Source organism: Rhinolophus hipposideros (genome assembly GCF_964194185.1).
Source record: "Rhinolophus hipposideros genome assembly, chromosome: 3".
NCBI lineage: Eukaryota > Metazoa > Chordata > Mammalia > Chiroptera > Rhinolophidae > Rhinolophus > Rhinolophus hipposideros.
Genome location: NC_138049.1, coordinates 46,317,262 through 46,342,088, shown reverse-complemented (window position 1 = coordinate 46,342,088; position 24,827 = coordinate 46,317,262). Strand labels below are relative to the sequence as shown.

General features: G+C 41.1%; 1 protein-coding gene across 1 annotated transcript in view; it reads left to right on the top strand.

Annotated features, from left to right (window-relative positions):
• FIG4 (FIG4 phosphoinositide 5-phosphatase) overlaps window positions 1–24,827 on the top strand; it is a 109,038-nt gene that overhangs the window by 67,230 nt on the left and 16,981 nt on the right. Inside the window, exon 22 of the mRNA XM_081036901.1 lies at window positions 2,980–3,066. Within this exon, the coding sequence (XP_080893027.1) occupies window positions 2,980–3,066 (87 nt within the window). The remainder of the gene's footprint in view (window positions 1–2,979; window positions 3,067–24,827) is intronic.

Below are 24,827 nucleotides of genomic sequence, written 5' to 3'. Positions count from 1 at the left end.
CACTGATCTTCCATTCTTTTCTAAGGAGAGTATTTCATTTGCAGAATTCATCGAACTGGACATTGTTAGCTTTTTACTTCAAACTAGTAAGATCTCCCGCTTCATATGCAAAATACAAAAATGCACAGCATACCCGACTGCAGAAGCACTGGTGTGATTACATCACTGTCTTAGGAGAAGCCAGTTTAGTCATTCAGAACTCGGCCGCACCCGCCTGGACAAACAGATGTGCAGTCACAGCAGTGCAGCTAAAAACTCTTCATTAGTTGAAGTGGGTCTTTGTAAGCAGCACGGTCTGGCAGCCCGAGTTATCTGGGGTTCGTGACTGAATAATATGACTTTGCTTATCGCAGAGAGCGTGAATGTACATGTCAAGCACTGACATTCTGGCTCATCTTAATTAAGCAAAACATACCTCTTACTTCAGGCATGACTTTCACCTGGACCCTTTGTATAATAGCTCAGGCTGCCCCTCAGGCCCACTTCTACTTCTACCTTCTCGAGAAGTAAGATACAGCCTTGTTCAGCCACAACATCCCTGGGAAACAATCTAAGAAGCGCACAAGGGCAGGCCTGTGGGGAAGGGGTTACCACAGGACTGAAAGGAATCCATGTCCTGCAATAAGATTCTGGTTTGGATATTCTGAAGAACAACACCTCCTTCTTTGATGTGTATAACACTTTACCGTGTTTTAGTTGTTTTTTCAGACAGCTCTGTAATAGACTGAAAAGATATTATTATCCCTTTTTATGTGCTGAGAGCACAGAAAGAGCCGTGCAGTGACTTACCCAGGAGACCTAGCCTGTGCTTCTTAGGTGTGCTGTGATCTTAGACTGTACCTTCCTCTTTATTCTCTTAGTAATATCAGCTGCCCCTGCTTATCATGCAGACTGGGATCCAGGCGATCTCTTCCTCTCTCTGCGAGTAGCCCCTTCCTATGGGCAGACTGCCCCTCTGGGCAGTAGGGGCATCTCCCTTCTCTGAGACCTGTCACGGGCCTTGCTGTGGGCAGAGGAAGCCTCCCTCCGTCAGGATCTGGGGGCTGGGTAGCTGTGCCACGGGGTGGCCAAGACTGATCAGGGACTGACTGGCATCCCCTTTTGCCCCCGCTGCGCCCAAGGCTCTCTTAGTGCCTCCTCTGATCCGAGGAGAGAGCTTCAAGGGCAGGGCAAGAGCCCATGTAGTTCTGCCCTAAATTGTGAGGTGCCCTCTCCCACTGCAGTTCTGTACCCACTTGGCTGGTACCCCCAAACTTTGTGCTTGTAACGAAGGTGCCTTGTCCTGGCTAGCCTGTCACAGTTCCCACGTGGGCTACCATAGAACAAAAGGTGCAGGGAAGTGATGCAGCTCGAGTTGGCTTCTGTGGCCTGTCTCGCCGCTTCCTGCTCTCCTGCCTGTTTTCCTACATTGACGCTCAACCACCATCAAACTCCTGAGGATTTCTTGGTTTTATGGTTTTGTTCTAATTGCTGAGCCCTATTCCCTGTACCTTCCTTTGCCCTCATCCTTTCTGATAGCTTTGGTTTGCTATCTTGACCAGACCCAGAACTTTTCTACATACTTCCGCAAAGCCTCAGACACCCACCAAATCTTTTTTTTTTTAATTCTGACACTGATTGTGTACATGATTTGGTAAGTTTAAAGTTCTGTACAAATATTAGATATTACATGACATTCTTTTCAAAAAATGCATCAAAAATGTTCACTTGATAAAGATAAAAAGTTGCGTAAAAGTAAGCTCTTTAAAAGCTTTCAGTAGCACTGTAATGATTTAAGAATTGGTAGTTCTACAGCACTTTGTTTGATCTTAAAAAAGCTAATTAAAAAATAAATTTATAAAAATATCCATAGTCATCAAAAGAAAACATTTTAAATAGCAGAAAAGTGGAAAGGGAATTAGCCCTTTAATCCTGCCCTGTAACCTCCCAGGGGCACATTAGAACAAAACTACAAGCTACAACCCTGAGGTGAAGATGAACGCACGTAGCACAGGCCACCTTTAGACAGATCTGCGCTTGAGAAATAGCTGGGCCCATCTGAGATATCCTCTGACCCGGCGGAGTGGTCTGGGCGATATCCTTTGGCTCTTAGCTTTAAGCCTAGGTTAGTGTTGTTCCAGTCTTCTCTAAGAAGGGCTGGTATACAGTGGTGCTCAGCAGATGGTCTCCTCAGTCCCCTCCACCTTGTTGAGAGTACTCTTAGGAGTGAGAGGAGTCTACTTGGGGATTCTTCTGGTCCTAAGGAAACTGAGTCCATTTCCTGGGTTCTCAGCGGTGTCCCTACTTTAGGAGATGGATCCCTAGCCCAATTCTGCCCTGTCCCTGTCACGTGTCTCACCACAAATGTTTCCCCATGTTTCCTGCCACAGTCACCCTTAGATATGGGAGGTCCTGAAAGATCATCTGTTTGGCTTTAGGAACGTTTTGGCTCAGTTCTGTATCGCATTTAAGTAGATAGAAATACAATGAAGTACACGTTTCGCTTCATTCTTATGTCCATGGTTCTGCAGAATCTCTCCTTCTTTAGGACTAACAAACCCACTCTAAAGTCAGACAACCATTTGTAAGTAAAGTCTTTTGTTACATAGAGTACTTGTGTGCTTTTCCGAAATAAGCATACTACTGTGATACCTTGGTTTTTGAACATAATCCATTCCGGAAGATCGTTCAACTTCTGAAATGTTTGAAAACCAAGGCACGGTTTCCCAATAGAAAGTAATGCAAAATGGATTAATCCATTCCAGACCTTTAAAATCAACCCTAAAACTGCAAATTTAGCACGAATTTTACTATCTAATGATACCATAGATCCATAAAATTTACAGCGTTCATAAACCGAAATGTTCGTCAACGGACACGTTCAAAAACTGAGGTGCTACTGTATTGTCATTTGAAAGCTCATTCCATTTTGTGTGATCTACTGAACTTATTGTAAGTAGTCTCTTCTTCAGCTTACTTCTTATCCATTGTAATGTATAGGTTTGTCCAGCTGGGTCAGAGTCAACATCAACAAGACAAGAGCAGCCAGCAGCTCTGTTCCAGGTGCCCAGACGGAGTTACAAAATTGTAAGTACTAGATTAGACCTTAAAAAAAAAAAAAAATCTTCGTATTCATTCCATTCATAGTGCTTTTTTTGAAGACTTTCTAAAAAAAAAAAAAAAAAATCTTCTCAACACATTAGTGTAAGCACCATAGCATCTCCTCCTAGTACCCTATCCAAGGAAAACTGGGGAGCAAAGGGATGGGGAAGAGATTGGGAGCCTTGACGGTACTTGAAATGCATCCTTTGGATTAGGATTGGAGTTGATGGAGGCTTCTTGCCATGAACTCTGCTCTCCACTGTGTAGAGGTGGGATGACAAAACAGCTCTGACCCTGCACACAGGCCCCTCAAGTTTAATACAAGCCCTTCGAGGGCAGGGATGGGCGTGTCTCTTTTAGCTATGTACCCTCACCAGTTCTTAACTTGCTATAAAGTTAAATGGCTGTTTAGTCAATTCTTAAACAGAACTACGTTCATATCCTGAATCATAGCTCTACCATATTTTATCACAGCCTTCAAAATGGCTATTTATCCCTTTGTTCTCTCCCCATCAGTATTTTTTCCTGTTTTTCCTTTTTTTAAAAAAAACTCACATACAAACTCCTATTAGAGACAGTTTTATTCCCTTATGTCTTATTAGCATATGGAAGTATGGGCTCCTCAATGAATTGAAATAGATGTGGCCAAAGAAGGAAAGTATTTAAATGTGTTAGTAAAATAAGAGACTCTGTTAACCAAATTGTATTATACAAATGGATTATTCCATTAATGGAGTATGGCACAACTGAGGAGAAGAAGATGACATGAATGTAGCATACAAACTAAAAGAAAACCTTTTCCCCTGTTTCCTTTGACATTGAGACTACTTGGATGCATAATTGATCTTGCAGTTATTACTTTTAAATTGTTTTCTTAAAATATTTAGTATTTGCTTTCCTGAGCTCTAGGACATATGAAAACCATGTGGATCTAGAATTTTTTTTAACCTTTTCCGATTAATTAGTGCAGAGTCTAAGTTGAGTGTGTTTTTGAACAGCATCTTCAGAAGGATAACAAAGAGCCTGGTAGGCTCTGCGTTATGTTGTCATGGCAACTGCCCAAGAGTGTTATTGTTTTAGGGTGTGTATGTCTGTGTTTGTACATGGTTGTGCACTTTAAATTGAAACCACTCTGTAAGTTCTTAAAATGTCAACTATTCATTTTTAGATTGCCAAAGCTATGCCAAAACCAAGAGAAGTTAGATTTGTATGAGATTATCAAGATTCTCATCTTGTTATGTTTTAGGTTCTAGTAGATTTTAAAAGGGTAATTAGTTTATTTTAAGTTTATATACATACGTAGCTACTCTTCTCTGGATAATTCATAATCTACCCAATTTTTCTTGAAATTATGAGGCAAACCATATTCCTTTTCTAAATATGAGGTAAATACAACAACGGAAGTACAGAAACCTATTAGGTTGGTGCAAAAGCAATTGCGGCTTTTGCAATTATTTTTGCACCAACCTAATAGATGGGGGAGCTGGACATTTTCACCCAAGGTCTTCTTGCAAGACATTTATCAGAAATGGATGTGTGAAACCAAAACTGGTCAGGGTCTGCACTGTCAAAGCTGTCAAAGCCCACTCAAAGCTGTACTTTGTTTGCGTGTGACCCCTCCCTTTGACTCATACCACTTCCTAAGTGGATGGGTGGTGATTAGGGAGAAATAACAGCCAACACTTACAGAGCAAACACTGGGTAAGCACTGTGCTTAACCTGCATTAACTCCATTCTCACAATAACCCTATGAAGTAGATCTTGCTATCACCTTTATTTTGCACATGAGAAACTGAAGCACAGAGAGATACGTAATTTGCCCAAAGTCAAACAGCTAATGAGTGAAGGAACCCAGATTCAAACCCCGACAGGCTGGATCTCCACCACTAAACTGTAAATGCCTCGTGTGACCAGCTGCTTTTGTAACCACAGTGGCAGAAATACTTTGTCATTAGTGTTAATAGCCCTCCCTTTGGTTCTCTGACATGATCTGGATTTGTAGACACCTTTACGTGCAGACATACTCTCTCTGCTCTCTTGAGCTTTAATTTTGTTAATATTCAAAGAAAATACAGAGGGTGCCAAAAAAATTGTATGCACACTTTAAGGGAAAAAACGGTATTAATATATGCTGATAACAAAAGATGAATACAAGTCATGTTTGACTTCTGCAATTACAAGAGGTGCTCAAAGTGGTCACCATCAGCGTCCGGACACTTCTAATTATGGCAGACTACTGCTTGAGCAACGCTGACCAAAGTGTTAACATCTCTTACCATGTGTCTACATCCTCTTGGCACCCCCATCATACACCTCTGTTCTTGTCCCGTACCCAGCGCATCGTCCCTAATGTAGACGTGCTTCCTGGGCAAGCATGCTTTGCTTGACTCCCGCCAAGGTGCAGACATTGTTCGGCCAGCCTCAGAACAGTGTTCAGCCAGCCTCAGAAAGGTGCTGCTGCCACTTAGGGTTATTGCTGTCCTAGCAGGTGATAAGTTCCCAGAGGGCAGCCTGTGTTTGGTGTTCCCTGCTGCCCCCAAAACAGTACCTGAGACTGAGTGCTCAGGAAATACTTGTTGAAATGGACTGCACCTCGCCCCCCAGACCCTCTCATTACTGTCAGAGGGTGTATGAGGCTGCCTGAGCTTCCCTAGAGGCTCACCTCACCCGCCCGCCCTGGTTTTCCGCCATCCTCCCAGTGACTCCTTCTCCCCTCACCCCATCCTTGAACTTTTCTTTTAGTTTTTCCCCTATTCTGTTTCCTGCTCATAAGCCCTCTGCCCCCTCCTGGTTTCCTTTTTGATGTTCCCGAACTGCCTTCTGATAGAAGAAACAAAGTAAGCACACCAAGTTTTGAGCCTTTTTTCCCTCTGTCCTGCTTCCACTTGCATCTGTGACCAAACGTAGAGTGAGAAGGACCCAAGTGGGAGGACTTGCTGTGCCCGGGTGGGTGGGGTGCTGTGCTTACGGCCTGGCAGTGATTCACTGCATTCATTCAAGACCAACCTGTTCTCATTTTACACTCCAACCAGTTCTCTGGGAGTTTTTAACAGAGCAACAAAGGCCAATCAGTGTAGGTTAAAAAGAACAAGGACACACATCATTAGTGCCTGCTCTTCTGTAGCTCACCTCTTCCAGGAATATGTCTCACTCATTTAGAAATTACCTCTAAGAAATGGTTCAAAATATAACACGTAGGGTTTGGATAAATACTGTCTTAGGATTTTAACAGTGCAGAATGAGCTGAAATGTAATATAAGGTAAATAAGTATGTTAACTGTTACAGGACCATAAGGTTGAAATTATTCCCTGAGTGCATCTCATAATAAGAATCATGTATTGACCTTAGAGTGAATGCCCCTGGGTATGGGCTTCGTCAGGGGAAGCGTTTCACAGATGAGAGTGTGTTCTTACACAGAATTAGCACACCTTGTCACACTGATGAGTGTGACACAATGGCCATGACTAACTCAACTTTGTTTGCTTTTCACGATAACATTTTCAATAATGTGCTTTCTATATACAAGTCACTCTCTGGGGTCCCACACCCCTCTAGTTGATTGCATCTAGTCCTCTGTAGATAATGCTCTGGGCTCTGTGCTGAAGGCTAAATAATTTCCTCCTCAATGGGTAATTCTTCTTATCTTTCCCAAACACCGCAGATAGTCTTCAAAGACTTAAGGATTAGAGCAGTTGGGAGGCCAGGATCAATGATTAATCAGCTAATTCCTTCCATAGGCAGGAGATGATAGGTGACAGTTCCTCAGCCCCAGGAAACGAGGCTCTGACCTCTTCCATCACCCCAGAAATTACCTCAACAGCCTTTCTTCCTCTTTCATTCTGGCCTTTACTTCGCTCTCTTTTTCTTCAACCCTCTCTGGCTTTCCCTATATATCTTTTTTATTTCTAAATTAGCTTGTTCTGTTTCATTCCCCACCCACCACCCCCATTTATTTTACTTCTTTTTCTTTCCCTCTTTCTCCCTCGCCATCCTTTCTCCATTCCTTCCATGGTATTTTCAGTTGTTTTTTTGTTGTTGTTTTGTTTTAATACAGGAATCTCTCCAAAATAGAAGTTTCCTTCCTTTATGTATTCTAGGACAGTGCTTTTCAGACTGTAATTCTTGATTTACTAGTGGGTCATGAAATTTATGTTGTAGGCTCCCTCCCACACAGTGAAAGGAAATAAAACGGAACTGAAACCAACAGAAAGTTGCAGTGCTTGCCCGCAGTATACGATTAAGTCTTATTTCATGAAGTTTTGTTTCTATGCATAAATACAGCATGTATGTGCTGGTTTGCCATGCAAAGTACATTTCTTACTGTGGGGAACAGTCACAGGTTGGATTTATGTGAATGAACCTTTTCTGGATTCACACGAATTAAAAAACTTAGCTCTGTTCCTGGAATCTGGACACTGAATAAATATTTGTTGATTGAATGAAAGTATGTGTGAGTGATTCCTGTTGGGATTAATTAGAAAAAGAGAAGATAGGTCAGGAAGAAAAGGGGTCAGGAAGAGATGAGAGAGGTTTCTGTGGTGTGTCCATAGTGGGAAAAAGAAATGCAGACCTTGGGGAATACACGCTCATTACTTACAATGAATTGAGAGCTGGGATGAGCACGCACGGAAGCTACAACTGAAAGTCAAAATGAAAAAGCCATTAGATAGATAAAGTGCATGCCTCTTTGTCTGAATATTATCTAAAATGGCATCTGCGTACCATGTTAAACAACGTAAGTTCAAAGAAACAGGGTGAAGGTGTTGAAACGTTCAGGGAGGACTACCCTGAAAGGTTTCTAGCATGTAAGGAATAATAAATATAAATTTAATTGTAGGTACTTATGTTATTAATTTAAGGTATCTAAAATGACTTGGATGTATTTTTTTAATTTAGTGTATTGCCTGTTTCATTTTGATCACTGCAGAGCATACCCTTTATGGGAGCTTTCACAGTTCACGTGAGGTGTTATGTACCCACTTAACGGGCTATTTATTGTTTTTCGGGAACGTAGATCTCTAAGGTAAGGTGTACTTACCTTACTGGTGAGACATTAAAGGCATTCAATGACAGATATTTACTGAATGCTCCTCACTGTGTGCCAGGCTAGGTGCTCACAATGCAGAGTGGAATGAGACGTAGTCCCCGAGCCTGAGGGTTTACGCTGCGGGGAGAGTCAGTTATTCCAGGGCTGGCGAGGTGCGAAGGTTTAGCAGCGGAGGTCGTAGGAGTACAGGGAGAATCCAAATCAAGCAGATTCCTGGGCAGACTTAACACTTGGGGTAAATTCTAAGGGAAAGATGGAGTTATCTGCTTAAAAAGGCAAGGAGGGCAAAGGTGTCCCGACCGGCAGGACAATGCAACGTGGGACGAGGGGAAGAAACCTGTTGAGGATGAAAAAAAAGGGGGAGACAGGAGACGCGAAGAATGGAGGCAAGACAGGGATCTGATCAAGCCTCAAAATTTTATTACGATGGCGGGTTATATATATAGCTATGTCAGATGGGGGTGGGATATGCTATGTCATAGGGTGGCGAGGTACTTGTCGCGGGCTGATAGGCTAGGACAGGGCGATGCCATATGAGGTACAAGGAAATGGGCAGGCTCTGGGTTTGGCGCGCGCGGGCTCTGGGTTTGGCGCGCGCGGGCTTTGGGTTTTGTGACCAGGAAGTTCTGCCTAGGCAAGGCCTGGGGATTTCTATGGCTTCCGACATCTCCTCCCTTTTTGTTTGTTTTAAGGAGGTGGGCCTTGACCGAGTGAGGGAACAGAGGCCTGGTTCCTCCAACGAGCAGAGCTCGTTATTGGATGGTTTTGGGTATTTTTTGTGGAGGAGAGGTAGAGATTTTTTGATACCAACCTCTATGCAAACCAGGTATGTTCTCAGGAAAGTTAAAGGGAGCCGACCGTTGTGAGTCGAGCCCTTTCCTTGCAAATGCTTTGCTTTGCACTCACCTCGGTGCCCATACCCCTCCCCAACTCGTGGGGGGAGTAGACATACCCTTAGTATTATGTCGTCCCCGTGGGGAGGAAGCCAAGATAGCCTTCTTCGAGGCCGTCCCCTGTTGCTAGCCGCTGATAATGGATTTGGATTGGTTTGGCCAAAACAGCATCGATTTGGTTTTTAATGAGGTCAGTAATGCGCCTAAAAGCCCATGGCCCGAAGGCTATTAAGAGAAGGATGCATAGGAGGGGGCCAAGGGTGGGGAGCAGGTAGGGGAGAAGTCCGTTGAGACCCGTCCAGAGTGGGTTTTCGAAGAGTTCTTTGCGTCTTTTTACTAGGTCCTCTTGTAGTTTTTTGATCTTGTCTCGGACGATCCCAGACTTGTTAGCATAGAAGCAGCAGCGTTCCTGTAAAGCTAAGCAGATACCTCCCTGTCCTTGTGGGGCTGGCTCCTCGGTGTGGGCACGGAGGTATCCACTGGGCACTGTGCCTCCCGGGCAGTCACATGGGTTGCCATAGAGCTGTCTGTATAGCTGCTCGCGGCTTACGGGGGGCCCAAACCCTCCGTAAACGGGGATGATGAGGAATGTGAAGAGTGTCAAAGTGAAGGACTCCATGAAGAACTTTATGTCCTGTGAAAAGAGAGAGAGAGATTTTCTCAGGGAAGATATCCCTGGAGTCTTTATGTGTTATTTGGATTTGGGGTGTTGACAGGCTTAACGAGACGCTCTGGCAGCCATCGCGCGCCGCCTTCCTGAGAATCATAAATGCAGGCTGACCCACGTCCCCAAATGAGGACTGGATCGGGGCCGTTCCATTTGGAGGTTAATGGATCTTTCCACATAACTGTAGCATATTGATTTTTTGTTTCTTGGTGCCAGAAGCGATCGGCAGCCGATTTTCCCTGAGCGTCAAGTTGTAGGAAATTAAGGGTAGGACCCTTGAAGTTGGTTACAGGCAGGCTAAATGCGAAACGCTCTCTGTCCAGGGGGTGTAAAGGAATGGTAAAGAAACAATCTTTAAGGTCTATAATAATCTTGTGATAGTTAGCTGGGATAGCTGTCGGGGAAGGGAGGCCTGGTTGGAGGGCTCCCATGGAGAACATGGTTTTATTAATTTCTCTGAGATCCTGAAGGAGGCGCCAAGACCCAGACTTCTTTTTAATAACAAAAATGGGTGTATTCCATGGCGAAGTAGTTGGTTCTATATGTCCTGCCGCTAATTGTTCCTGCACTAACCGAGAAGCTGCGGACAACTTTTCCTCAGGTAGTGGCCATTGGTCCACCCAAACGGGGGAATTATCTTTCCATTTTATCTTCTCCGCATGGGGTGCAGGAGGATCAATGGCCGCTAGGAAAAATCCTGACTGCCTAATCCTTGTCGGTTAGGGTTGGGCTTTATAGAGAGGGGATTTTTTATCCCTTGACCAGCTTTTCCCAGTCCCTGTCCAGGGAGATAGCCTTGGTTAAGCATCTGTTGAGCAACTATTTCGTTGGGGCTGCACATGATAAGTTTGAGTTGTGATAGGATATCACGGCCCCACAGATTAATGGGAATTCCAGAAATAATATATGGCTGGACCTTACCAGTATTGCCCTCTTCGTCTTCCCATGAGAGTATTTTAGAGCTTTGTCTGGGATTGGCTGATTGTCCTATGCCCTGTAGATGGGTATATGAGGCTTTAGAGGGCCATGTTGAAGGCCAGTATCTATCTGAGATGACTGTTGCGTCCGCTCCCGTGTCTATTAAACCTTGAAATTTTTTTTCCATCTAAGTACAGGGTTAAAAGTGGCCTCTCTAAAGTGACCTGTTGTATCCAATAGGCATCTGAGGAGCCGAAGGCGGACTCCCGTCTCTTTGGTGTCAGATATTGTTTATTAGAGGTGTCTAATGGGAGAAGCACAAGCTGTGCTATCCTTTGGCCTTTTACTATGGATACAGGGCCCAGAGGGGCCGAGGCTAAGAGTTGTATGAGTCCTGTATAATCATTATCTATGACTCCTGGGATTATATTCAGGCCGGCGAGGGAAGAGCTGCCCCGTCCCAATATAAGTCCAAATGTTTCCGGGGGCATAGGTCCCGTCGTGGTGGTGGGAACGAGTTGGACCCCTTGGTCTGGGGTTAGTATCGAGTCGGCGGCGGCACAGAGGTCCAGTCCTGCGCTTCCGGGGGTAGCCCGGTGGAGGGAACCGACACTTGAGCTGGGAGGATCTGAGGACTTGGTTGTTGGGGAACAAACCTGACAGCCCCTAGGTTGTGTCCCGATGGAGGGGCCAGGGGCTGGCCCCGACTGGGGTTTCCCGGTTTCCTGGAAAGGGGGATACCTTCAATATCTGTTTTAGAATAACAATCAGAGGCCCAATGTTTGCCCCGTCGACATCTTGGGCACACGGTGGAAGGCATTGGTCTGGAGGGTGTCGGTGGGGGCTGTGATGAATTTTGGGGTTGTGGACCTCTATTTTTTATTGGGCAATCTCGACTAAAGTGTCCAGGTTGTTTACAGGAGAAACATAATCTAGATTGTTGATTAGGAGGCTTGTTTGAGGCAAAGTCTCGGAGGGCGGCTCCGATAGCGAGTCCCAAGGTATGGGAGGCTCCAACCCCTGAGCATAGTTTAATGTAGTCAGCAAGGTTGCCTCCACGGTGGGGGCGAATGGTTGCCTGGCAAGTGGGGTTAGCATTTTCATAGGCTAAATGTTTAACAAAGGCGCTGTCGTTCTCGCCTTCTCCGACCAACCGTTCGGCGGCGTCGGTGAGTCTGCTGATAAACTCACAATATGGCTCCTCGGGGCCCTGACGAATCTTTGCCAGGGAGGTGGTAGCGGAGCCTCTTGGAGGTAGGCGGCGCCACGCCTTGAGACCAGCGTTCTGAATTTGAGCTAACAGCCCCGGGGGAAAAGTTGCCTGGATTTCATTGGTATGATAGGGTTTTTCTCCTAGTAATTTATCCCGAGTCCATGATCTTGTTGTTCTATTTTCACTATTGCGCTGTGCTATCTCTCGGCAGTTTTCTTTAAACTCTGTGTGCCAGAGGACGTGGTCCCCCCCAGAAAGGGTGGCACGAGCTAATTTAAACCAATCATTGGGTGTGAGCCAACGGTCACTGAGACCTTCAAGAATTGCCAAGGTGTAGGGCGCTGTCGGGCCATAAGAGCTTACTGCACCTTTTAAATCTTTAATATGTTTGATGCCTAGCCGGTGATATTTTTGGCCAGTGGGATCATTGGAGTTGGGAGTGTTATCTTCTGGGTCTTCTGTGTCAGAGGCCTCATCGGCCGAGGGGGGATTATGAGAGTCGGGGGGTTCATTGTCAGTCTCTTCCATTGTATCCTCTTGAGAGGGTGGGCCACGGTTTTGGCTGCGGGTAACTGGAAAGGTCATTAGGGTCTTTTTATTAAGTATTGGGCCTTTTTGAGGTTTTTCAGGGTTTTGGTTAGGCATTAAGGTTTTAAGTTCTTTTTCAAGGGCATGCAGCTCCTTTAGGAGTTGCATATGTTCGCGTTTTTGTTGGAGTGTCTCTCTAAGAGAAGAAATTTCTTGGGTTAAAGATATTTTTGCCTGCCTAATGGGATCGGTTAAGGATGGGGTGTTTTGAACTAGGGTGTCTTGAGGGAATAGGGGTGGGTTTGGGTTTAAGACTGGGTTATAGAATGTTGGGAGTTCCTGAGGGGGGACATAAGGGGGAGGGGTATGTATTTTTTGTGAAGGGGCGCGCAAGGTTGGCGCGGCGAGGCCCCAGGGATCTTCTTTTTTATTATAGCGGGCAGCTTGTTCCTCTAAATCTATCTGGTCTCTTGGGGAGAGCTGGTCCTGATTATTAAAGGCCAAAAGGGAAGGGTAGATTTTAGGGGGGTCTTTTAATGGGTGATTCTCTAAGGCAGAGGCTTCCTGATTATCAGCTTGTTTTTTAGGTTCCTCTGGCATGTCTATTGAAACAGATTGGCAGACAGAAGGGGGGCGGGAACTCTCTTTTAGGACTGTTTCCCCTGTCTGTAAGATCTCTCTAACATCTGGGTCTGAGGAATGTATTTTTAGGATATCATTAATCAGATTCCAATATGAGAATGCCGATACAGGGATCTTGTTGGGTCCAAAAACCCGATAGTAATCATTAAAACAGTCTCCAACTCTCTTCCAATATTTTTGATCAATCGTTCCTTCTTGGGAGAACCAGGGGCAGATATCAGAGACAAAACTGAAAAACTCACGTAAATCTTTTTTTCTAGCCTTAACTCTCCGCATCTTGAGAGATTCCTTAATACCCTTAAGGAAGAGTTCATGTGAACTCAACTCCTGTCCCATGTCAATCACCTACTCACCAATCTCTCGTCCTTCGCTGGGCGGCTACTCCAACGTCGGGCAAACTTGGAGTCTTTTCTTACGGGTGAATACCTCGTGAACTCCAAACGAGCCTTTTTACTGCTGAGGGGGCTGTCGAGTCTTGTCCCTTACGGGCTCGAAACAAGCCACACTCGCGCCGGGGAGGCCCTCGAGTCTTGTCCCACGAGTGAAAACTGCGTGGGCTCGAAAGAAGCCAGCCCGTGGAGGCTCAGGGAGGGGGGGGGGCCGCGGCGGTTTCCAGAGTAGGTGTCCTCATAGAATCTTCGTACCTCGGGCCCCACGTTGGGCGCCAAAATGTCCCGACCGGCAGGACAATGCAACGTGGGACGAGGGGAAGAAACCTGTTGAGGATGAAAAAAAAAAGGGAGACAGGAGACGCGAAGAATGGAGGCAAGACAGGGATCTGATCAAGCCTCAAAATTTTATTACGATGGCGGGTTATATATATAGCTATGTCAGATGGGGGTGGGATATGCTATGTCATAGGGTGGCGAGGTACTTGTCGCGGGCTGATAGGCTAGGACAGGGCGATGCCATATGAGGTACAAGGAAATGGGCAGGCTCTGGGTTTGGCGCGCGCGGGCTCTGGGTTTGGCGCGCGCGGGCTCTGGGTTTGGCGCGCGCGGGCTTTGGGTTTTGTGACCAGGAAGTTCTGCCTAGGCAAGGCCTGGGGATTTCTATGGCTTCCGACACAAAGGGCCGAGGCTCCAGACACCACTTTGGAGACCCATACACAATTCGGTGCCTCATGCCAGGGGATAGTCAAGGAGGATACGAGAGATAACAGACAGGAACGGATCACACGGAGATGCTAAGTGAGAGAGTGTGACCCTTATCCTAAAAGTCTGCTTTAATCAGGGGAGTGACAGGCTTATATTTGTGTTTTAGAAAGTTCACTTCTGGAAATAGCATGGCGAGTGGATTGGAGGCAATGAAATAAACAACATATCTGTTGGAAACATCAGGACAAAGTGACTGGAGTACTATTGGCAGCTGAAATAAAGAAAGGGGTTATTTTGTAAATGTAGAATCTGTAGAGCTTGGTAAAAAAAAATAAATGCTCCATCTGCCACATGTAGGTAATGGATTGGGTGTGGGGAACATGTGAGAGCAAGAGTTTTCTAGATTGGTTGACTAGATTGGGTGGTGGGTCATCAGGAATTGGCAGTGCATGACATGAAATGTGGGGACTAAGCTGGTTCATTTGTGACAGTAATAAGACTTCCAAGATGATTTGTCTGGAGCTCAAGATGTTTTACGTTAAAGATAGTGAGTAATTTAGTGTTTTTTTTTCTGCTCTTGATTTAAAAATCAAGTAAGTGAAATTTCTTAACTTGCTCTTTAAATTTCTTGGAGAGTCATGGTCAGATCACAGGGAAAACAATCCTTTAATTACTGATAGGAAGAATTTGTTATAGTTCCAAGTGTATTTTTAGCTTATTAAACGCTGTCATGAGCAAGCAGGTTAATCCTGTGGGAACAGGTTTGGAAATCGGCTATAGCCACGCGAGGGCTATTACTCATTGCTCTACACACAAGAGTCACATTTTGTTGAAACTGTTTAACCTTTTGATATTTTGCTACTTTACCAAATTCTGATCATTTTTGTGTATGGAAGGTGAGTGGGATGATGGGGGGCAGATGGTGCATTTATTGAGCCTGTGCTGTGTCACCATGGCTTCCTGACAACCTTTTTTTTCTTTGCACAATGAAGATGTGTGTCCAGGTATGGTATATTCATTGCCATTCTCTTTGACCAAACACGAGTAGTCTTTTCAGTTAAGATACACCTTTGGTTACATGGAAGTCCTAATTTGTTTAAAATTCACCAATAGGCTTCAATAGTCTTTAATGTTATATCAGTAATTCTTCATGTTTAATATTGTAATATTACTATTATTCATTTTCTTTATGGTCTCATGAAGAAATCTGAGGAATACTACCATGGAAATTAATCGCATTATGTCTTCATAATTAAAGGACTGGTCATATTTTATAACATCCTTATGCTATCCCTCTCAATTTTATGGGAACTGAAAGTTCTTGATAAATAGAACGCACCATGTGGTAGTTTTAATCAAAAACCAATCTAAGAAAGACGATGAGTTACTTGAGGCCAGGGCTTATCTGCCTTTGTATCCTCAGGCCTTTGCACAATACCTAGTAACAGTAAGCAGCAAATAAATTACAAATGAGTAATATTTGATATTCAGTAGTATTACCACTTCTAGGAATGTCATGCACTAATTAAGTGTGAGGGAAAAAGAGGAAGAAATGCTAGGGTTAACAAATTGAAGCAAATGGCAAAACAAATAATAAATATTTGTAAGTTGTATTTCACTATAGTTTATTTTCAATTTTAGATGTAGTAACAACTCAGAGATTTTGGCAGGTATCTCAGGATTTTTTCAAATGATAAACTATTGCTGTCCTTATTAGTTAATTTATACGTTAATGTTAGTAGGACAAGCTAAAATACAATCATGATTCTTTAAATTTAATTTTTTCCAGCTTTATTGAGATATAATTGACCTATAATGTATAAATTTAAGGTGTACAACGTAATGACTTGATATGTGTATATACTGCAAAATGATTTCCACAGTGAGGTTAGCTAACATCTCTCTCCCCTAACATAGTGTGTATGTGTATGACTGATGAAAACTTATAAAACCTACTCCCTTAGCAACTTGCAAATATACAATATTATTAACTTTAGCCACCATGCTGTACATTACATACCCAGAACTTATTTCTTTTATAACTGAAAGTTTGTACCTTTTGGCCACCTCTACCCATTTCCCCATCTCCTACCCCCTGCCTCTGGTAAGTACCAATCTGTTCTCTGATTCTATTGATTTTTTTTGGTTTTGTTTTTCGATTCCATGTGTTAATGAGATCATATGGGATTTATCTTTCTCTGACTTACTTCACTTAGCATAATGCTGTCAAGGTCCATCCATTTTGTTGCAAATGCCAAGGTTTCCTACCTTTTTATGGCAGAAAAATATGCCATTACATATATACCATATCTTCTTTATTCATAAATCCATCTCTGGACACTTAGGTTGTTTCCATATCCTGGCTATTGTAAGTAATGCTGCAATGAACATGTGGTGAATATGTCTTTTCAAGTTAGTGTTTTCGTTTTCTTCAGAGAAATACCCAGAATTGGAATTGCTGCATCATATGATAGTTCTGTTTTTAATATTTTGAGGCACCTTCATACTGGCTTCTGTACTGGTGCACAGTTTACATTACCACCAGCAGTGTACAGGATTCCCTTTTCTTCACATGTTTGCCAGCACTTGTTCTTTCTCATCTTGTTGATAATAGCTATTCTAATAGGTGTGAAGTGGTTTTGATTTGCATCTCCACGATGATTAGTGATATTGAGCATCTTTTCATGTTCCTGTTAGCCATTTGTATGTCTTCTTTGGAAGAACGTCTATTCAAGTCCTTTGCCCATTTTGTAATTGGATTATTCATTTTTCTTCTATTAAGTGGTATGAGTTCCTTATATATTTTGGATAACTCTTTATCAGACATGTGATTTGCAAATATTATCTCCCATTCCATAGGTTGCCTTTTCATTTTGTTGATCATTTCTTTTGCTGCACAGAAGGTTTTTAGTTTGATAAAATCCCATCTGTTTATTTTTGGTTTTGTTGCTTATGCTTTTGCTATAATATTCATAAAATCATTGCCAAGACCAATTTCCAAGAGGTTTTCCCTGTTTTCTTCTAGGAATTATATGCTCTCAGGTTGTACATTTAAATCTTTAATCTATTTTGAGTTAATTTTTGTGTGTGGTGTAAGATGGGGGATCATTTTCATTCTTTTGTGTGTGTATACCCAGTTTTCCCAGAATCATTTATTGAATAGATTATCTTTCTCTATCAAGTATTCTTGGCTCCCTTGTCAAATATTATTTGACCATATATGCATGGGTTTATTTCTGGGTTCTCAATTCTGTTCCATTGATCTGTGTCTTTTTTTATGCCAATACCATACTGTTTTGATTCTTATAGCTTTGTAATATAGTTTGAAATCAGGATATGTGATGCTTCCAGCTTTGTTCTTCTTTCTCAAGAGTGCTTTGGCTATTTGGGATCTTTTGTGTGTCCATACAAATATAAGGATTATTTGTCCTATTTTGTAAAACATGCCATTAGAATCTTGATGGAGTTCATAATTAATAGATTGTAATTAATAGATTACTTGTAATTACAGATTACTTTGGGTAGTATGAACTTTTTAACAGTATTAATTCTTCCAGTCCATGAACACAGACTATCTTTCCATAGATTTATGTCTTCTTCCAATTTCATTCATCAATGTCTTATAGTTTTAATTATACAGATCTTTCACCTTTTGATAAATTTATTTCTAAGTACTTTATTGCTTTTTTATATTGTAAATAGGATTTTTTTTTATTTCTTTTTCAGATAATTTGTTGTTAGTGTATAGAAGAGCAATTGAATTTTGTTTCTTGATTTTATATCATGCAAATTTACTGAATTCGTTTATTAGTTCTAACAGTTTTTTTGGTGGAGTCTGTAGAGATTTTCTATATATAAGATCATGTCATCTGCAAACAGAGATAATTTTATTTCATCCTTTCTGATTTGGATCCCTTTTATTTTTCTTGTCTGATTGTTCTAGCTAGGACTTTCAGTACTATATTGAATAGAAGTGGTGAGAGTGGGCAACTCTGTATTGTTCCTGATCTTAGAGGAAAAGGTTTCAGCTTTTCACCATTGAATATGATCTTTGCTGTGGGCTTGTCATATCTTGTTTTTATTAGGTTGAGGAACACTTCTATACACAGTTTGTTGAGAGTTTTTATCATGAATGGATGTTGAATTTTTTCAATTTTTTTGCATCTATTGAGATGGTCATGTGATTTTTATCTCATTTTATTAATGTAGTGTATCACATTTGTTGATTTGTATATGTTGAACCATCCTTGCAGCCCAGGGGTGAATCCCACTTGATCATGATGTATGACCCCTTTAATGTGCTGTTGAAGTTGATTGGCTACTATTTTGTTGAGAATTTTTGCATCTATATTCATTGAGGATATTGGCCTGTAGTTTTTTTTTCTTGTAATATTCTTATCTAGCTTTGGTATCAGTATAATACAGGCCTCATAAAATGATTTTGAGTGTTTCTTCCTCTTCAGTTCGTTGGAAGAGTTTGAGAAAGATTGGTGTTAAGTCTTTAAATCTTTGGTAGAATTAATCAGTGAAACCATCTGGTCCTGGGTTTTGTTGGGAAGTTTTTTATTACCAATTCAATTTCCTTACTTATTATTAGTCTGTTCAGATTTCTATTTCTTCATGATTCAGCCTTGATAGGTTGTAAGTTTTTAGGAATTTATCCAGTTCTTGTAGGTTGTCCAATTTGTTGGTATATAATTGCTCATCATTGTCTCTTACAATCCTTTGTATTTCTATGGTACCATTTGTAATGTCTCCTCTTTCATTTATAATTTTATTCAGTTGGGTTCTCTCTCTCTCTCTCTCTCTCTCTCTCTCTCTCTCTCTCTCTCTCTCTCTCTCGGTTAGTCTAGCTAAAAGGTCATCTTTTTTTTTAATCTTTTCAAAGAACCAACCCTTAGTTTGTTAATCTTTTTTTAATTTTTTCTGTTCTCTATTTTATTATTTCTGCTATAATCTTTATTATTTTCTTTCTTCTGCTAACTCTTGGCTTTGTTTGTTCATTTTTGTTGTTCCTTGAGGTGTAAGGTTAGGTTTTGTGTTTTTTTGAGATTTTTTTTTTCTTGATGAATGTGTTCATCTCTATAAACCTTCCTCTTGTAACTAGTTTTCCTGCATCCCATAAGTTTTAGTATGTTGTGTTTCCATTCTCATTTGTTTCAAAATAATTTTTACTTCCATTTTAATTTCTTCTTTGCTCCATTGGTTGTTCAGGAGTGTATTGTTTAATTTATGTGTCTTTGTGAATTTTCCAGCTTTCTCCTGTTATTGATTTCTAAATCCATTCCATTATGGTTGGAAAAGATACTTGGTATGATTTTAAGCTTCTTGAATTTGTTGAGACTCGTTTTATGGTCCAACATATGATCTATTCTAGAAAATGTTCCATGTGTGCTTGAAAAGAATGTGAGTTCTGCCGCTGTTAGATGGAATGTTCTGTATATGCCTATTAGGTCTATCTGACTATAGTGTTCAGATTCTCAGTTTTGTTACTGAATCTCTCTCTGGATGATCTATCTGTTATTGAGAGTGGGGTGTTAAAGTCTCCAACTATTACTGTATTGCTGTTTATTTCTCGTTTTAGTTTTGTTAGTATTTGCTTTATATATGTAGGTGCTCCGATATTGGGTGCATATTTACAATTATTATATCTTCTTGATGGATTGGCCTCCTTTATCATTGTATGACTTTGTCCTTTTGACCATTAAAGTCTATTTTGTCTGATATAAATATATAGCTACTCATGCTTTCTTTTGGTTATCGGTTGCTTGAAATATCTTTTTTTTCATCTCTTCATTCTCATTCTACATGTTCTGAAAGTTAAAATGAATTTCTTGTAGGCAGCATACCATTGGATCTTGTTTTTTAATCTATTCAGTCACTCTGTCTTTTGATTAGAGAATTTAATCCATTTATAGTTAAAGAAATTGATAGGTAAGGACTTACGATTGCCATTATGTTCATTGTTTTCTGTTTTGTAGATCCTTTGTCCCTTGCTTCCTCTCTTGCTGTTTTCCTCTGTAATTTGATGACTTTTTATAGCAGTATATTTTGACTCCTTTATCATAATCTTTTGTGTATCTACTGCAGGTTTTTCCTTTGTGGTTACCATGAGGCTTACATAAAATATCTTATATTTATAATATCCTGTTTTTAGTTGATAACTTCAATAGCATATAGAAACTTCAACTTTTACATCTCCCCCCTTACATTTTAGGGTATTGATATTATCATTTACATCTTTTTTATATTATATATTCAATAGCAAATTATTGTAGTTATGGTTATTTTTTAAATTAGTTACTTTTAAACTAGTGAATTATACACCATCATTACAACATCAGAGAATCTGACTTTACTATATATTTACTATTACTGGTAAGAGTTACACATTCATATGTTTTTTTGATATTAATTAGCATCCTTTTATTTCCACTGCACACCAAGCTCTCTGGCCAGACAGGGCCATGAGTTCAGCTCTGAGGATGGAAACAGCCCCTGGCTGGGATCTTTTCAGTTGTAGTTTCAAGGATAAATGTGGTCTGCCAAAATCTGAGTGCTAGTTAATGTAAACCCCTCCCCTTTCTTCATTTCTGTCTGATTCTCTGTGGTCAAAACCCAAAGATTTCAGCAGTGATCCCTGTGAGGCGAGACCCAAGTAGACTCCCTGGGAAGTGCCCTGATCTGGAAGAAAAGAGGAATTGAGACTATTCTGACTTTTTTAACCGTTTTGTTTTACTACTTATAATTATGTTAGAAGTTCATTAATCGATGTCAAAATAAAATCAATTAGTGCTTTTTAAGTGTTGCACATCAAAATAATACTTCTTTAACAATAAAACTCTTTTAGGCTTATTTCAACAGATGAATAGCTAAATTGGTAGTTCCTTTATCAGGATATATTTTACTCAGATATTTTGGGGCTTAATTGTGTTTTGGTGACATCATACAGACAGAATAGAAACCATGACCCTTTGCTAATGGAATATAAACCATCTTATAAAGAGTGTTTTGCAAGCTAATGGAAAGTGGATTTGAGTGGGAAGATTTTTTTTAAATGTAAAAAATTTCATCTTTTGCAACTGAGATAAAACAGTCATAATTTTTCTTTTAATCATAAGATTCTATGAGTAAGTTATGTATAAAAACAAAGCAAACCTTTTTAGTGCTTCATGTGTTTGGAAACAACAGTCAAATGAAAATCAGGAAATCCTGGTTTGATTCTAGACATGTTGATTAAGGGATTCCAAGAGCTAGTTACATATAGGGGGAAATTCTTTTGAAGAATTCTTTTGAATTGCTTCAGCAATTTGGTAGCAGGGAACTGAAAATCAGAAAATCATGGATCAAGATGGTGACATAGGTTATTCCCAAATTCAATCTCCCTCACAAGAAGACCAAGGAGCAACTCTCCATAGACAAGAGACCATTGTGAAAATCTCAAAACCCAAGAGTGAGGCTGACTCACCCCACTATACCCAAAGAGACTAACAAGGACAGCATTAAAAGGATAAAGGAGTGACTACATTCTGATCTTACTGTCCTTCCTCTGGACCATCACAGCACTGAACTGAGAGGGTCCCCCGGGCTTATACAGTGATAAAGCTGGGACTCAAATCCATTTCTTTGGTTCTTAAACCCAAAGTCCAATAACATGCTGGCCTGATTCAGGCAGCTGGAATTTCCCCAACCCATAGTCTTACTGGGTGCAGCTAAAAGTGGGGAGCCTCCCCTAGGTAGCATGGACTGTAACAAACAGTGACAGCTAGCAGGTTGTCACCAAAGGAAGAAAAGGATAAACATAAAAAGCTTGAAGCAATGAGTGTCAAAATGTGGTCTGCAAACTCCTGGGGATTCCAAGACCCTTTGATTGGGTTTATGAGATCAAAGTAGAGGCACCAAACTATACTGGTAGTCATTTTCTTCATTGCTACACCCTTAAAGCAGAATGAGAGAGAGGAAGCGGAAGGAGGGAGGAAAGGAGGCCAGTTACACTTATATAGGTCCTTGATGAAGCAGTAAAAATTAACTATCAACCCTTGAATGTATTTCTTTTTAGTATTCTTTGTGACAAAATGGGAAATACATGTAAAACACTTCCACTGCATATCAAAATATGATGGTGTTTCAAGGAAAAGCACTTGTGAAATTGTCTAAGTTGTGAGCTTGAACTCACCCCTTTTTTCACGGAACACCAATTTAAATAATTATGACAAAAAAATAAGCGTTTCACTTCAAGAGAAACAGTTGATAATATTTGTTAATGATAAATGTGGATGTTTCAAGCCAAAATCAGAAAACTTGTAGACATCATAATGAACAATACTGGTGTGATTGGTAGTGATGTTAATATTTATTGGGTTTATTATTACTATTTTTAAATGAATTAATAAATATTTACAAAATTTCTCATACAATAAATATCAGTAGATATAACCCATATAAACCAAAGTTCAATAATGTTTTTAAGTGTGTAAGGGGACTCTAAGACTTAAAAAGGCCTAGAATATTTAACCATTTATGTCAGTGTGTGGCGCTGAGGTAACCAAGACATTGATACATTATAGCTTTACTCAGTTCCGGCCAGCAGAATGATAGTCTTTTTTTTTTTTTTAACTTTTATTTATTTTAAGTGTGTTTTTCCAGGACCCATCAGCTCCAAGTCAAGCAGTTGTTTCAATCTAGTTGTGGCGGGCACAGCTCACAGTGGCCCATGTGGGAATCGAACCGGTAACCTTGGTGTCATGAGCACCATGCTCTAACCAACTGAGCTAACTGGCCTCCCCCAGAATGATATTCTTGACTGTTTAAAGAAATGTTTATTTATTTATTTTTATTGTTTAAAGAATTAAGGCAGCAGATATTTTCTTTTTAAAGATTTCTTTCAAAAAGTTGTTTGAACTTCTTTGGATACTTTCAGCTCCAAATAACAGAACATCTTACCCAATTGATTTGAGCGATAAGATAATTTATAATTTTATTTCACTGAAAGATTGCTGATAGTGCAGGCTCTGGAGTTGGTTGATTCAGGAGCTTCCTGGGATCATAAAGTGTCCAGTTTTTTTCCATGTCTCTGCTCTTTCATCTTCAGACTGGTAGCAAGATGGCCGTAGCAGGTCCAAGTACCACAGTCAGACCCAATGGTGCCAAAGGGAGAAAAAGAAATTTTCCCTGTGTCTCCTTCTTAGGAGCAAGGAGTCCCGGGACCTGCCCAGCAGACTTTTCATGCCTCATGGGCCAGGATTGGGTCACATGCCAGTCCCTAAACTTGTCACTGCCAAGGGCCATGAGCTAGCAGTGATTGACTTAAAATAATCATGTTGGGGGACGTGGATGAGAGAAAGTCATTCACAATGACTCGGTTTTTAAACAGAAAACAAAACAAAATCCTTCCTACTTACCCAGTTAGCTGGAAATGTGTACAGGAGCCCAATAAGAGAGGCAGCATGAATCTGTGGAAAGAAACCCAAGAATCGGGAACCCTGGGGCCTGGTCCCACGTCTGGCATTGTTGAACGCTGAGTTCTTCCCTGTCAGGGCCATGCTCCTTCATCTGTAAAATGAGGGCTTGGACAAGAGCACTGCCTGAGACATCCTCTGGCTTGTCAGTTTCTTTTTTCACAGTCTCGCTCCTTCAGGAATACTTAGAATGCTTACTCTACTTGGAAGTCACCGGGAAGGACACACATATGCATCGGGATGCTGCCTGTTTAACCACGACACACATTCTTCCTCCCTCCTCCCACACACATTGAAAACCCAAAGGGGAGTAAGATCCAAACTGTTTTTTCACTCGTAGAATAAACTGTTTCATGCCTTCAGCAAAGAGCCCTTGCCACAATGCTCATTAGCAAACGGTTATAGTGTGAGAGTTCTCTCTCATCTTATTAAATGTATTCACAAGTGAGAACACAGACCCAAAGATATATTCTGAAAAATATAAGTCTTTGTCCTCGGGAAAGCTGCACGTGGGCTTGGCTGTCAGTGATTGTTGCAGTCCCCTCAGTATCAGAAAGAGTGTGATGCAGAGAAGCAGGCTGTTAAGAGAACAGAAAGACAGCCATGGGAAATGAGACCATGGTCTCTGAATACCCCAGGCCACTCTCACACTTTATTTTTCAGATAAAATGCTTAGAAAGGATTTAGTTTTTTTAAACCAAGCTGCTAATTTTTTGGAGACCTTTCTCATGTGCAGTGTTGCTTAATTTTTCATGTCACATGAAGTATAGAGATAACTGGGAGTATTTATCTCAGAATAGAGAATTAAGAGTCATGTGATCATTCTCTCAAGTAATACTTGAATCACTATCAGGTGAAACGGATTTTTTTCACATTGGGTACCAATAAGCAAAATATACCGGGAGGAAGATTTAGGGCCGCTGAAGTGAAAATCTTTCAAACAGTTAGAGCTATCAACAATGACATGTAGACATTCCATTATGAAAAGTCATGGGTTGTCCTATTACTGAGAATACTAAAGCTGAGGCTGGATAACCTATCAGCAATGTTGTGGAGAGTTTCTTCATTGGATCTGAAGTTGGACAAGAAGATTTGAAAGGAAGGTCATCTCTAAGATTCTGTAATTATCATTATCACAACCATGGGACATCTGATGGTTGGGATCATTAGCAGTTTGAAACAAGAAGTAGGTGATTTGTTTATTCACTAAATATTTTATAAGCCCCTACTATGCGTCAGGCACTGTTTTTGAGACACTGGAGATATAATAAAGAACGAGCCT